Source organism: Pogona vitticeps, chromosome 6 (genome assembly GCF_051106095.1).
Source record: "Pogona vitticeps strain Pit_001003342236 chromosome 6, PviZW2.1, whole genome shotgun sequence".
Classification (NCBI taxonomy): domain Eukaryota; kingdom Metazoa; phylum Chordata; class Lepidosauria; order Squamata; family Agamidae; genus Pogona; species Pogona vitticeps.
The window spans coordinates 103,633,872-103,648,707 of record NC_135788.1 but is presented as its reverse complement, the minus strand read 5'-3'; the positions used below and the strand labels follow the sequence as shown (position 1 = coordinate 103,648,707).

Genomic DNA, 14,836 nt, shown 5'->3' with positions numbered 1-14,836 from the left:
GTGGCCATTTTGAAACCGCCCATCAGTTGTTATAAATCGTTGCTTTGAGATGCTCGGTTCCCGAAGCAGGGAACCAATCTTCGCAAAGCGAAATTCCCCCATAGGAAACATCGCAAAGCGATCGCTTTTGCGATCGCAAAAAATGCATCGCAAAGCGATTTCATCGCTAAACGGAGCGATCACTATGCAAGGCACCACTGTATAACTCTTTGAACATTGTTACTTGAACAAAAGTCACCTTGCCAATTTGGGGACTGTGGCGGACAGTCCACATGTCACTCATGTCAGTCATTTTAGAGCTCTAGTGCAGGAGCCTATGACAGGACAGGAGGGGCGGAGTCAAGGGAACTGGGAGTGCCAGAGAGGCAGTTAGAGAACCAGAGAGTTGGTTAGGGAAAAGATGGTGAAGCCTTTAGACACTTAGAGAGAAAACTGGGAAGTGTGTAGACAAGATATTGGAGAGTTGGTTAGAGAATATTAAAGAGTTAAAAGGAATTAGAAGTACATTGACAGCCAGAAAATATTGAGATTTTGATTAAAGTAAATGAGTACAAGCAAGCTTATAAGTAATCAAATCCATATTTAATGAATGAACATCCATGATTTTCATTCTGTGATTCGCTTATTAATCCTTAAATAAATCTTGTGTTATTTGGCAGCAAGTGTGTGAGACTCTTAATTGATATAGTGAGTATATCCTCTGGTGGCAGCGAAAAAGTGGAAAAGTACAAGTCGTGTCCAAAGGTGAACTTGTGTGAGAGGCAAAACATACAGGGATCACTGGGGGGGTGGTATGTGACAAAAGTGGCGGCAGCAGTAAGGGATTCGAAAGGAATGAATTCCAGTGAGCCTAATTAAAGAGAAGTATTCTGAGTCTGAAGAACCTGATAGCTAAAGGCTGTGGAAGAAGGAGTAGGAAACCCTAGAGCTCTTAGTGAGCAGCTTGAAAAGGGACTCTAGTTCACAGACCTTAGGAAAGGCTAAGGCAGGGGAAAGACTCTGAAGAGAAGTCTGGGTTTAAAAGTTTACTTCAGGCTTAGAAAGGAAGGACCAAGAGGCTAGCTTTAGATCCCAAAGCTCTGAGGAAAGGGAGCACTGAGGGACTTAAGTGGAAGCCAGGGTCAAGAAAACTACCTGGAGTGAATGAATATAACTGAGGATTACAGAAGAAATATTTCTAAATCAGTTGAGTGTCTAGAGGCAAAAAGTTAACAGGGTCTCAGACACAGGAACAGCTAGTATAGGTGCCTGAAAATATAAAGTAGCCATCCGAAGCTGCCAGTGGAGAGCTACTGTATCTCATTATCTCTAACTCAGAAAAAAAAAGCAGAGCTCAACAGACTTCTGTGTCATGTAGAAAATTAAATTTCATTTTGCCCATCTGGCTGCATGGCTCATAGAAACTACCTCTGATCCAGTTCCTTGACTTGTTGGTCCAAGCTTGAGCTTTATGCCATTTTTGTTAAATGAAGTGTATTAGAGAATTTGAAAATGTGCGTTATCTGTAATGTCTAATAATCTTGTAAAGGCATTTACTAATCTAGAACTTTTTTAAATTACTTTTTAAAAAATTGACATAATACTTACAAGTTGCATATCTAATTATTCAACATTTAAGTCTTGTCTCTTTCTTCCTAATTGGTACAAAAGAATGACATAATTTAAATGAAAATGGTATTCCAAGCTTTCAAAATTAAAAAAACAAAGCAATCAGCCTAGATTAGCATTTTCTTCAGTGAATACAAACCCTAAAACCCATAAAAATCTAAAGCATTGAGTACTTCAAATCAGGTTGAATGTTTTCTTTTCTTTTTTAGCTGCATCCTGGAGTTGAGATCAGCTCTGAAAATAATGATGTAACATTTAGGAAGAAAGATGCAAGCTAGGAGACCAGTATTTGAGGCTAAAATGGCAAAAATCTCCACAACCACTATGTTCTTCCCTGTGGTGCTCAGGTAAGCAGGAATAAAGGAGATCCAAACACTGCAAAACACCAGCATGCTGAAGGTGATGAACTTGCCTTCGTTGAAAGCATCAGGCAGTTTTCTAGCTAGAAAAGCCACAGTGAAGCTTATGCTGGAGAGAAAACCAAGGTAGCCGAGAGCACAGTAGAACATGGTGAGGGACCCTTCCTTGCATTGCAGTAAGATTTCCCCAGTCTGAGAGTGCATGTCAGCACCAGGGGATGGGGGAGAGGTTGATAGCCATGCAATGCAAATGCACACCTGAACAAGAGAACAAGAAACAACAACAGAGTTTCCCAGTTTTTTCCCTAGCCCTTTCCTCATTTGGCTGGCTGGCTTGGTGCTCATGAAGGCCAAAATCACAATGATGGTTTTTGCCAACACACAAGCAATGGCAACAGAAAAAAGGATGGCAAATGTGGGTTGCTGAAGAAGGCAAGTCACCTTCTCAGGTTTTCCAAGGAATAATAGAGTGGCCAGGTAGCAGAGAAGAATAGAGATGAGAAGGATGCAAGTGAGGCTTTGGTTGTTTGCTTTGACAATGGGAGTATCCCAATTTTTATGAAAAGTTTGCATTACAAAACAAGTAATCACAGAGAAAGAGATTGAGGAGACAATCAAAACAATCCCCAGAGGCTCTTGATAATTAAGGAAGGATTTAATTTTCAGGATACACTGGTCTTTGTTTTCATTTGGATATTGATCTTCTGGACACTTAACACAAAGAGGTGCATCTGAAAGGGATAAAAATAAACATCAGGTTGTCATTTATCTCTCTATATTTATATTCCCTGTGCTTTTTAAGACGGTTATGAGTTTCTGGAGTGTATTTTCCCATTCTGCATAGGAGATCAAGAATGTTAAGATAACTCTCATGGTGAATTCCATGCAAAAGACTGGAGGTGAAGATATCAGTTTCTTGAAATATATAGATTGTAGATTGACAGTTATGATGATATCCTGTAAACCAGCTTTGAGGACATAGAAATACAGTATAAATTATGTATCAATTCTTCCTATTGCAGTCATGAAATTCCACAGCTTTTAGTCGAAGTATCTACTGAAATCTACCACCTCATTTCCAAAGAATATAAGGTTTCCTCCTTGAAACCTCCTGCAAGTGACCCAAAATTCTGTTCTGATGGAATAGCTCACATTCACCTCTGCTGAGACTATTCTAAAATAAAATAGTTATTAAAGTCTAAATTAGTGTAAAACATTTCATTGAGGGGAGACATTTCCTTGTGTTCCAGAATATTTTGATATCCGGCAGCAGGAGACATTTCTATCTAGACATTTCTCTGTTCAAAAATAGGAGGAGATGGTAGTCAATATATATTGCCTACAGATGTTCACATAACTTTGGAATGTGTTCACAAAGAATTATCATCACACCCAACATTCTGTCTAGTTTTCAGCCCCACTAGGCTGGTCTCTGCCCTTCACATGCTGCCCCCCCTGGGATTCAGTCATGTCTGTAACCAAAAGGGCTGAAAATAATTGCTGTGGGTGCATAGAGCAGGAGGAGCTGTGCACAGTGGGAGTGGAGTTATGTGTGTGCAGGTGAACATCTTAGAAAAACCTTGATCACACCACTTTCCCAATACATAAAAATATATTTTTCAGTGATAACTATATAATTTTTTGTTCTTTTCATCTTACTTTTTTGTGTGTTCCTGTTGTACATTATGCTCCTACTACTGTACTGTAATTGAAGGCATTGGTGGTTTAGCTAAGAAACAGTCATTTACAATTGCTAAAATCATTATCGAACCTTTGGACTGGGTAGAGTGATACAGATACAGTGGACCCTCAACTTACGTGCTGCTCCACTTGTGAACGTTTCAAGTTACGGACTTCTCCGGCTGCAAAATTTCACTTTGACTTGCGGCCGCCTCCCTCTTCCAGTCTGTAGGCTGCTGATCGTGCCTCCAGATGCCTTCCAGGGCTTCTCCACCACCATGGGAGGCCTCTCAGAGGTGCCCCCCACCGCCGATCGTGCTTCGACGTCACGATTGGCGGTGGCGAGGACGTCCGAGAGGCCTCTCATGGTGGCGGAGAAGCCCTGGAAGGCTTCCAGAGGTCCCACTCATTGTTGATCGTGCCTGCGGAACTTCTCCAGAGGCATGATCGGTGGTGAGGGGGACCTCCGGAGGCCTTTTCCAGGACTTCTCCACCGCCACGGGAGACCTGTCGGAGATTGTCCACCGCTGGCGGTGGCTTTCCAAGGGTACACCGGGCCTACCAGGGGAGGGCTCCCCCGGTAGGCTCAGCCTACTTCCTGGGAAAGCCTGGTAGACTGGGCCTACCGGGGGAGGGCTTCCTCAGGTAGGCCCGGTCTACCAGGCTTTCCTGGGGAGTAGACTGGGCCTACCTGGGGAAGCCCTCCTCTGGTAGGCCCAGTGTGCCCAGGGAAAGAAACTGGCTGTGGCGGCAGACGACATCTGACGCGGCTCCCATAGTGGCGGAGAAGCCCTTGGAGGGCTTTGGCAGCAGTGACGGCAGCAGTCAGGGACCCCCGTGAAGCCTCTGGCAGTGGCAGGGAAGCCCTCAGAGGGTTTCGACAGTGGCGATGGCCATGGTGAGGGACCCCTTCAGACCGGTAAGGTGCTGCTTTTTGCATTTTTTCTTTTTTTGTTGTGGGGGTATTTTTTTTCTTCAGCCAATTACAGATTAATAGGTTTTCAATGCATTCCTATGGGAAATGGACCCTCGACCTACGGACTTTTCGATCTGCGGCCACCATTCCAGTACGGATTAATTCCGTAAGTCGAGTGTCCATTGTAAGGAATTTCAGACCTAGGATTATTTATTTACAATTTTTTTTTAGTGATAGCAGAGGGAACAGTTTTAGAAGCCAGGTGTGTAACAGTTGTAAAGCACAAAACTAATGTTTCCAACATAAATATTACCATGCAATTTGTGTATGGTCACGTACCAGTCTGGTTAGAAACTGCATATTCTGAGCATGGAGTACAGCCATAGCAACAGACTGATTTCCCTTCTTCCATTATCTTGCTATATCCAGGACCACAGTGTTCAACACATTTGGAATGTGGTGGCACCTAATCATTAAAAAAGGATGGTAGATAAGAAAAATCGTATTTATTTTTTTAGTATCCATTAGATCTATTTTATTTACATAAAACCATTCCTGCGCTTAGAGATGGGGTTAGCCAACAGTCCCAGAATCCCTGCACTCTGCCCTTCCATATAATCCAACTATGTTGTGTTCAAGACAAGGGCTTTAAGGCTGGGCACTCTGATAACTGAGTATCATCTCTGAAGAGATCAAACAGGATCTTTCCCAGCTTGTATCAGACATCTTATGGAGTCCAGATGTTTTTAGATTGTTTTTAATATTTTGTAGCAGGCTGGATAACTGTGGTTTAGATATCTGGCTGTAGAGTGAGATATTGCAAGTTCAATTCCCCACTGCCTCCAGGGAAAAGAGCCAGACTATGTAGCCTTGGGCAAGCTGCATAGTCCCAGGTGCCTCCAGAAGAAGGGAATGGTAAACCACTTCTGAGTATTCTCTACCTGGAAAGTCCTGAAAAGGGTCACCATATGTTAGAATTAACTTGAAGGCACGCAGTTAGTATTTATTAATATTTGAATTTTAACTCTCTTAATTTAGCCATTTATTCATTCATCCATTTCTATTGTTTTGCAGTAGATTTTCTTGATATTCATGGCACAAGAGTCAGAGAGCAGTTCCATTCCCATCAGTGGGGATTCTTAAATACGTTAATAATTTCTTACCTGTTGAAATGTTCTGTGCCACACAATGGCTTTCTCATTGATGGAGAAAGTTTGGCTTGGTGAAATTTCCCCAACCTTGTTTTTAAGGAAGGTTTGGTTGGGAAAAGTGACCCAGTTGATGATATCATAACCAATGGGAAATCCTTTATTCTCAAACACTATTTCTTGACCAGCTCCATTGTTAAAGTGGATGTATTTCAGGAAAGAGTGGAGCTAGGTTGGGAGAAACACAAGTTATAAAAAGAATCTGTAATATTTGAATACTTATGGATAACTAACTTTATACAGCTTCTAGCCCCCTTGCTGTCATTGACCTGTCTTCTGTTTCATGCAGCAGTCAACAGCTTCTGCCAAAGAGGTGCAGGGTGATGATGGAATACCTCAAAAGTCCATGTCTTAAAATTTGCAAGATCCTTAGTTGGGAAATCTGTCATTGAAAGATCAGACATTCACCTAAAGCCATTTCTTCCTCTTAAGATGGACTTTTCCTCCTAAACCCCTGCCCATCGCTAAACTTAAAGGGTTGGGCTTTTGCTTCAGAACCTACCATGCAGTTTTGGTAGAAAAAAAGGTTATTGCAAAAGCAGCCAGTGATGTGAGTTTTGCAGAGAGAGGACAATTTAGCATCCCTTCTCTTCATACTTCAAAGCAGCCTTCACTCCATTCCAGTGTTTCTATGCTGGAATGCTGGGGTTCTTCTTAGTTTACTAGTAAAGCTAGTGCCTCTGTGTGAAAGCTTACCAAACCACCCACTTGGCTTTCTATGTCCACATGCATGCATTTTTCTGTATATGGATATGTAGTAACCAAACCACAGTACAATACTAGGAGTGTCCCCCCAGGAGGAAAAATGCTATGCGCCCCTGACCTACTTAAAGATAAAAGGTAAAGGTTCCCCTTGACAATTTGCCCAGTCATGTCCGACTCTAGGTGGCAGTGCTCATCTCTGTTCCCAACCCATAGAGCTAGTGTTTGTCTCCGTAGTCACATGGCCAGCGTGACTAGACATGGAACGCCATTTACCTTTCGGCTGAGGTGGTACCTATTTATCTACTCGCAATTTTGCATTTTGCATACTTTTGAATCACTAGGTTGGTGGGGGCTGGGACAAGCGACAGGGGCTCACTCTGTCACATGGATTCGATCTGACAACTGCAGGTCTTCTGACCTTGCAGCACAGAGGCTTCAGCGGTTTAACCCACAGCGTCACCTACATAACTGATTATTAAAATTCTGTGCACAATTTCCAGGTGATTTTATACCAGATTCAAAGATCTTTATTAATAATTTTACCTGCCATGGGTGAATATTTGAAAGGTCAAAATTGCCTTTGTCCCGCATAGTTCTCTGTCTATTTAAGTGCATGACATGTAAAGCATGTGACACAGCATAGACAGCATTGTAGATAGTGTAGCTCTCACTGGACATATCAATCTCAAACACATTTGAAGGAAGATCTTCCAGATTTTCTTCTCTACAGTGTTTGCATCGTTTGAAGGCACTTTGCCAGAACAAACAGAGAAAATGCATTAATGCACTATCAGATTTTAAATGATGCAAATATTCCCGGAATTTTGGCACAACGTATGTGTGGGCAGAGAAAGACAAGGCACCATGCAAAATGTTGGTTCCAATTAAACTGCCACTGTGTGAAGTGCTAGGGTACCACTGAGGTGGCATGATCCAGACTTTCCTAAAGTGAGGCTTTGCGTGCAGTAGAAGTTCTTCTAACAAATATGTTACGGTTGTGAGTAAATCTGAGTTCATGCCCAAAATAATGACATTGACATCACTTGAAAAAAGAAGGAATACTAATTTTGTGATACTGTCAGGAGATAGGTTCTGAAAATAATAGTAACTTGTTGGATTCCTTTGCAAGAAGGCAAGACATATGCTGTTCTGGGCAAGCAGAGGAACTAATGTCTGTACAAAGTTTTCTCCCTTTTCATTATCAGGCACCAAGAGGCCAATCCATGTCCATTTGAAATGCAGGAGTAGCTGAATTAATCCAAGATGATAAACAGATTCCCTGGGTCCCATCCAGCACAAAAAAAGCAAATTTGGGTTATCACTTATTGTAGATTCAAAGAAACCATAGGTGTGCTAAGTGGATGAAAAAACAGATTATTAGATCTTGTAAGAATAAGAATATGATCTGTGACGGAATAACACAGAACAAAACTCACAGTTCAGTAAGTGCAACTGTATAAATTCTGTTATCAAATTTTAAAAACGAGCTGGTGAACTAATTGTGTTCTGCCCCCTTGAAATAAATCTGCTGTTCTTTTTGTTTTTCGATTTGTGAGTGCTCACTGGAAAGACAGACCCTGAAGCTGAGGCTTCAATACTTTAGCCATCTCATGAGAAGAGAAGACTCCCTGGAAAAGAATCTGAAGTTAGGAAAGTGTGAAGGAGAGAGGAGAAGGGGACAACAGAGAATGAGATGGTTGGACAGTGTCACCGAAGCTACGAACATGAATTTCACCCAACTCCGGGAGGCAGTGGAAGACAGGAGGGCCTGCCGTGCTCTGGTCCATGGGGTCACGAAGGTTCGGACATGACTAAATGACTAAACAACATTTGTGATACATGTTGCACAGATTAGCATAACTACTTAAAACACATCCATGTTAACACCACTTATTTATTTGTATCATTTTGCTTAACAAAATATATATGGATAAGACAAACCATACAGATAATAATATTGTAATATACTCTATATGCTTCGCAAAGAGAAATAATCATATCTTAGCTAAGAAGCCTCTCTCATAATCAGTGGAAGGGCAATTAATGGCATACAGCTAAACAGAAAGAGGAAAACACCCATAGACAAATACTAGCATATGTACCTGTGGAATTTTGTAGTTAATTAAGATGTTGGCTATCTGAATGGAATTTTCAACAGTGAGCCCCCCAATCACAGACCATACATTTTTCTTATCACATCTGTAATTGGGGATATTCTTTTTCTGTGCAGACAGAAGATCCAGGAGGGACTCATAAGTTGTTTTGGTGTCAAATAGGTTATCATAGACATGAACCCCCAGAGTTATATTGTTCAAGAGTCTTGGATTGTTGTTGATCTCATGAATGGCAAAAACCAAAGACAGGGCATGCTGATAATGTTTAAGCTTTACTCTGTAACAGACAATGATACACAGTGTTACCTGTTAGTACTACACTGAATGAGCTTTGTATGGGCATGATAAGTGTATACAATAGTTGTTGAATCTCTGGTGGATACCAGCATAAAAAACTCTAGTTAAGACTACAAAAGACATGAACCAGAGAAAAGTATGTTTCTTTCACATGAGAATACAGTGGTGCCCCACATCACGATGATAATTCGTTCCCCTGAAATTGCTGTTAAGCGAAAACATCATCTAGCGAAAACAGTTTCCCCATTGGAATGCATTGAAATCCATTTAATGCGTTCCAATGGGGAAATTACCACATCATCCAGTAAAGATCACTCATAGGGAAGCCATTTTCCAAGCGCCGATCAGCTGTAAAAATGGCTGCCCTGTGAAGCACGGGTCCAGAAAACACAGGGCAGCCATTTTGCAGAGCCGGAAAAATCGTTGTCTTGTGAACAAACGGTTCACAAAGCACAGACCTAATCGACATCAAGCGAAAATCCCCCATTGGAATGACTGTTTTGTGATCTAATAAAGTCATCGTAATGCAGATTTGTCATTCAACTGGTTTGTCGTTTAGCGAAGTACCACTGTAGTTTTGTTCAATATAGAAGGGGGGAAGGAACAGAGAAAATTTCACTGCACATAGATTCCTTAGAATCATATAAATTACTGCTTTGACTAAATCTCTTATGTGCCATGTATTGAAAGATTGCCTTTCAGAAGCCTAGGGCAGCATTTCTGGTGGTATTCCAGAAAGAGTAGCACCACTGATAATGTTTTACCTTTGTTCTGTAATTAAGCTGACAAGGACACATAGAAAAGACTGTTAGCACCACATCCGGTGATGTGTGTACTAGAAAGAGTTGCTGAATTTCTGTTGCATACCAGCAAGATATACAAACTAGAGAAAAGTATGTTGTTTTCAGGTGGAAATAATATTGTATAAAGGAGAGGAAAAAGAGTCAGTAAAGGAAGATGGGATTGCAGAAAGAGTGGCACCCAGATCCTATTGGATCTACAACCTTACCCAGAAACTGACTATGGACATACACTGGCTCTACGGCCTGGAAACGGGGATAAGCACTACCCCCTAAAGTTGGGCATGAGTGGTCTAAATGTCAAGGGGAACCTTTACTTTACTAATCATGACAGGTTAATGCAAGAGTTGCTGAGTTTCTGTTGTTTACCAGCCAAGATATATGAACCAGAGAAACATGTTATTTTCAGGTGGAAATAATATTTTTGGTAAAGGTGATAAAAAGTCAGTGAAGACAATATGCCATAGCATGAAGATTTTGCAAAATTAAGTAATTTACTCTTTTGATTAAGTCTGTAGCTAGGAGCAGTGGAGAAATATAGATTTAAAATTAAGAAGTAAAATAAATGATATTGTAGTGGATGTTACATTTAATTTCAAAGGAATTATTGTGCTTTCAGGAAGTAATTCATTTATCCATATAAAAAAGGCTTTTTCTTTATGACTTCATTCTTTCAGAGGTAGTCTCTGTATTTCCTCCTAAACTGCAAAATACATCATTTTTAGCAACCAATTAACCACCTCTTATTAGTACATGAAAGAGATAACTTCTGTTTGAGACTTAGTCCAATCAGCTTTAATTTGGGAAGTATTCCAAGTTTACATTTTTTGTAACTTTATGAGTAACCAAAGAGTGATTTTTAAAATAGTTTCTCTGCCAAGATAGTTATTTCGAAGCTACTGCATCATACCGTTAATTGCATCTAGTCTAGAATATTATTTCCAAGCTTGTTTGAGCTCTCTATTTTAATTTATTCATAGCATTATTATAGCTGGCATCTTCTGAAGCAAGTAGATACACATTCCCTAGATACATTCCAGAAAGTGTCACCAGCATCTCTAGCAGAATTGTTCATTTCCTCCTTTTCAATACACCTCTCTTACGTCCAGACATGGAAATTACTTAGCTTTCTCTTGAACATTAGATTCCCAGTATGGAAAGCTATATCCCCTGAAATTCCTCCCCCTCAGCACCTGCACATCTAAAAGAAAAGTACATCTAAAAGAAAATCAATTGCTAGTAGAACAAATAAGTAACTTACAAGACAGCATAATGGACCCCATCTGGAATGTATGTAAAGTTGAATAAAGGCATTAAAGGATGTCTAAGAGAAAGAACACCAGCCAGAATCACATCTCCAGATTTATACAAATTATTTTGGATATTGCTGGAAAGACTGCAACTCAGTTCTTCACATACAAGAGTGGGAAGTTGTAGATGCAACCACAACCACAATAACAAGCACTTGCATTTTAATGCACACTTACACATGTCACAACTGCACAACGACATTCATGAGCATGCTTAAAACAGATCTACAATCAATTTGGCTTTCAGTTTAGCCCTGTCCCTCTTTCAAATTGCATCCCCAGCTCTGAGGGTTGTGTTGCATTCAGCACTCGAAGTTCCAAAAATAATTGTCAACATTTTAATCTATATATAGTAGTAGGATTTTTTTCACTACATAAAAACAGCTTAAATAACAGTGCTTTAAGTAATTACAGTGCCAATACCTGGGCATTTAGAATCAGTGCTAGGGGACGAAAGGAAACTACAGGTAATCTCAATACCTCTAGGACAGAACTAAATTTCTGTTCAGGAAGTGACAGGAAAAAGGTCCTAAAGTTCAGTCCAAACTACTACATAACTAGCAGTGGGCCCATGTTCCTCCTAGTTTTAAAGTGTGTTGCTTATATGCTGCCCCATAGTACTTAAAGCACTCTCTGGGTGGTTTACAATTTAGGAAGGCTACACATTGCTCCCCTCCCTCCAGTGAGTTGGGTACTCAGTTTACCAACCTAGGAAGGATGGAAGGCTGAGTCAACCTCAAGCCAGCTATCTGAGCCTGTTGAGATCAACCTTGGTTGTGAGCAGGATCTTGACTTCAGTACTACTGTTTAACCACTGTACCCACAAATAATTTAACACTTTTCTATTCATGAACAGGGAGTTAAATTTTAATATTGTAAATGTAGTGCAGAGGCACGAAAATAGAGAGAAAAGCCAATGTAATGACTTACAGCATACAAGTGAAGCAAGACGATGTATTGCTTGATTGTTAACTAGACCAGCTGTGAATGGAGAAATGGTCTGAGTATAAATGTAACTGAGTCAGAACAAAGTGGGGTAAAAAAATCAATCAATCAGTCAATCATCTCTGAATGCAACTTTTTAACTTTTCTAAGTTCTCTGAAGGCCTTTTGGCTAATGTGATCACACACACCCCCGGAAGCACATTGTAAACAATCAGAAGACACAGATATAAGTTTGGATTATTTCAATATAATTTCAAGCCAGACCTTTGCTTTACAACCTCTCACACATTTTGCATGCTTCTATGGAGAATCTATTCTTTAAAAAAAAATCCAGTTTATGAATGTGGGATATTTTGTACACACAATTCAAAACACCAATGTCCCAATGTTGTTACACAATATCATGCCTACATTGCCAATAGGAAAAAGGATGCCATGCTTTACATAGCACAGGGGAGCCCGAAGGTCGACAACACCAATGCAGCAGTGAAGATGTTCTATCTACAGGATACCCTCTTGTGTTCATTACCATTCAGAAATGGACACCAAACAAGGAAAAAGTCTCCGAACCTGACTCCATTTTTCATCGGTTAACCACTTCCCACCCAATTGTCAGGGCTATTTGACAAGAGGTGTGAATGATGTTGAGCACAATAGGTTATTCTTGACTGTTGTTTCAGCATGAACTTTTGTGAATCAAAATTGAGTTCCTCGCATATAGATATATTTATTTCAATGAAGAGATGAAAGTTACTTTCAATAGAGAATGTTTGAAGCCCTCTTCTTCTATGACTATCTTTTCTTCTTCAGAGTATCAATTTTCCTTTTGTCTGAATACACAGTTTTAAATAAGAAAAGAGACACATTTAAACTGCCTGCTAATATTATTACTCAAAATGTCTAAATTAAAGAGGCTAAATTGATAGCAGAAAGAAATAGCTAAAATCCAATCTTAAATTACAACAGAAAACTCATTGAATTTGATGCATCAGCTCCTCTATATGATTCAATGGGCCTACTTTAGTTACAATTTCCTATGTGATTTCAGCCAACATTTATGAAAAGCAGAAGACTTTTGAGGTTCCCAACAATGCAACAATTAATTAAATTAAATATGTTATTCAGAATAAGAATTTCAACAAGGAAACCAATACAAAACAAAATACAAATTTTGGAAAAACTTTCTTGTGAAACGTTAAAGACTTCTATATTTTAAGGTATTTTTGTGAGATATTGTACAAATACAAAGAATGTCTGAAGAAGTAGACTATGTTCTAAAAACCTTATATTAAATATAGTAGTGAGTCTTTAAAGCACCACTACACATTTATCTTTTGCTTTGTATTGTGTTTCTTGTTGAAATGCTTGCACAGACTAACATGACTAATATCAATAGTCAAAATGACTGAACTATAGCAAGAAAGAAACGCTGGCTGAAATCCAGCATTTAGTGACAACAAGAGAAGATCCATTGAATCAGTGGGGATTATATTTTAATATAAGCCTTCATGGAATACTGTCCACTTCTTCAGACATACAAAGGCTGTATGAAGAAGACTATGTTCCACAAAACCTTACAATAAAATATAGCTATTAGTCTTGAAAGTGCCAGAATACATTTTTTTTTCTTTTCTCTTGTTTTGTGTTTCTTGTTGAAATTCTTGCACAGGCTAACGGGACCATAACTTCAAGAACTCATAATAAGAAGACATTTCAAATTTTAGCTTTTGGATGTCAGCTTTCTTATCCACATTTTCTTTGGGTTTCACTGACGCCTGCAGAGTAAATTGGCCATATTCTTTGCTGCTTCCTTCACCTCTTTGTTCCTCAAACTATAGACAAAGGGATTAATCAGTGGTGTGAGAAGAGTGTAGAACAGAGAAAACACTTTCTTTAAGTATCTCAACGAATCTATATTTGGTAAAACATAGACTATTGTTAGAGAGAGATAGAAACAAGAGACCATGGTGAGGTGAGAGGAGCAAGTAGAGAATGCTTTTTGTTTTCCAGTGGTGGATGGGATTCTTAGAATGCTCCTGATGATATAGATATAAGATCCCAGTGTTGTTACAAGAGGCGGGGAAGTGTTCATGTAGGCGAGTATGAAGGCAGTCATTTCAATGGAACGTGTATCACTGCAAGACAGTCGTATGACTGGGGTTAAATCACAGAAAAAGTGATCAATTTTGTTGGGTCCACAGAAGCTCAACTGAGACATAAAGGATATTATCAGACTTATACTCACTGATCCACTGATCCAGGAACAAACAATTAACACAATACAAATTCTGCCATTCATGAGCATTGCATAATGCAGCGGTTTGCATATGGCTAAATAGCGGTCGTAAGACATCACAGCTAGAAAATAGCTTTCTGTTGTTACCAGGAAGCTGAAAAAATATAGTTGTGCAAAGCACCCCCTGATAGAAATAGTTCTTTCTCCACTCAGAAAACTGACCAGCATCCTTGGTACGATGGTCGAGCTGTAGCAAGTTTCCAAGCAAGACAGATTTCCTAGGAAGAAATACATGGGTGTGTGAAGATGCTGATCAAAGACCACCAAGATGACAATGAGGAGGTTCCCAGCCATGGTGGCTAGGTAGATGGTGAGTAAAGATGTGAAAAGTAAAATCTGTACACCCTCTGTATTGAAGTCCAGCAGAATAAATGACAATGGAAATGTTCTGTTTCCTTCTTGAAGGTTCTGTTTCTGGTCCATCTGAAGAAAAGACAACAGTATTAATAAAATGATTGAGAAAAACATTGCATCAATTCAGCATGCTCCCAAGAATGTCTGAGGATTTGTGGAAGGTTAAAGAGGTGGATCAATACAAGGCTTAAGACTTTATGATCTACATTCATATAATATAAAATGGATATATTAGCTGAAGTCT

The 14,836-nt window shown here is 39.7% G+C and overlaps 2 protein-coding genes across 2 annotated transcripts; both read right to left on the bottom strand.

The window, feature by feature from the left end:
- Window positions 1-1,787: 1,787 nt before the first annotated feature.
- LOC140708010 (vomeronasal type-2 receptor 26-like) lies at window positions 1,788-11,428 on the bottom strand. Its single transcript, XM_078378747.1, has 6 exons — window positions 11,421-11,428; window positions 8,655-8,867; window positions 7,020-7,227; window positions 5,727-5,939; window positions 4,903-5,029; window positions 1,788-2,698 (listed from the first exon to the last, which is right to left on the bottom strand). Exons 1-6 carry the CDS (start codon window positions 11,426-11,428, stop codon window positions 1,788-1,790), a joined length of 1,680 nt encoding a protein of 559 aa, XP_078234873.1.
- Window positions 8,261-14,706, bottom strand: LOC140708009 (olfactory receptor 2AP1-like). Its single transcript, XM_078378059.1, has one exon. It carries the CDS (start codon window positions 14,704-14,706, stop codon window positions 13,708-13,710), a length of 999 nt encoding a protein of 332 aa, XP_078234185.1. The 3' UTR covers window positions 8,261-13,707.
- Between the last annotated feature and the right edge of the window lie 130 nt (window positions 14,707-14,836).

Coding starts and splice junctions, on each gene's coding strand:
- LOC140708010 (XM_078378747.1), bottom strand. Junction 5,030..5,726: donor GGCACAGAACATTTCAACAG/GTAAGAAATTAT, acceptor TTTAATGATTAG/GTGCCACCACATTCCAAATG. Junction 2,699..4,902: donor TGCAGTTTCTAACCAGACTG/GTACGTGACCAT, acceptor TATCCCTTTCAG/ATGCACCTCTTTGTGTTAAG.
- LOC140708009 (XM_078378059.1), bottom strand. CDS start 14,706: ATGTTTTTCTCAATCATTTTATTAATACTGTTGTCTTTTCTTCAGATG.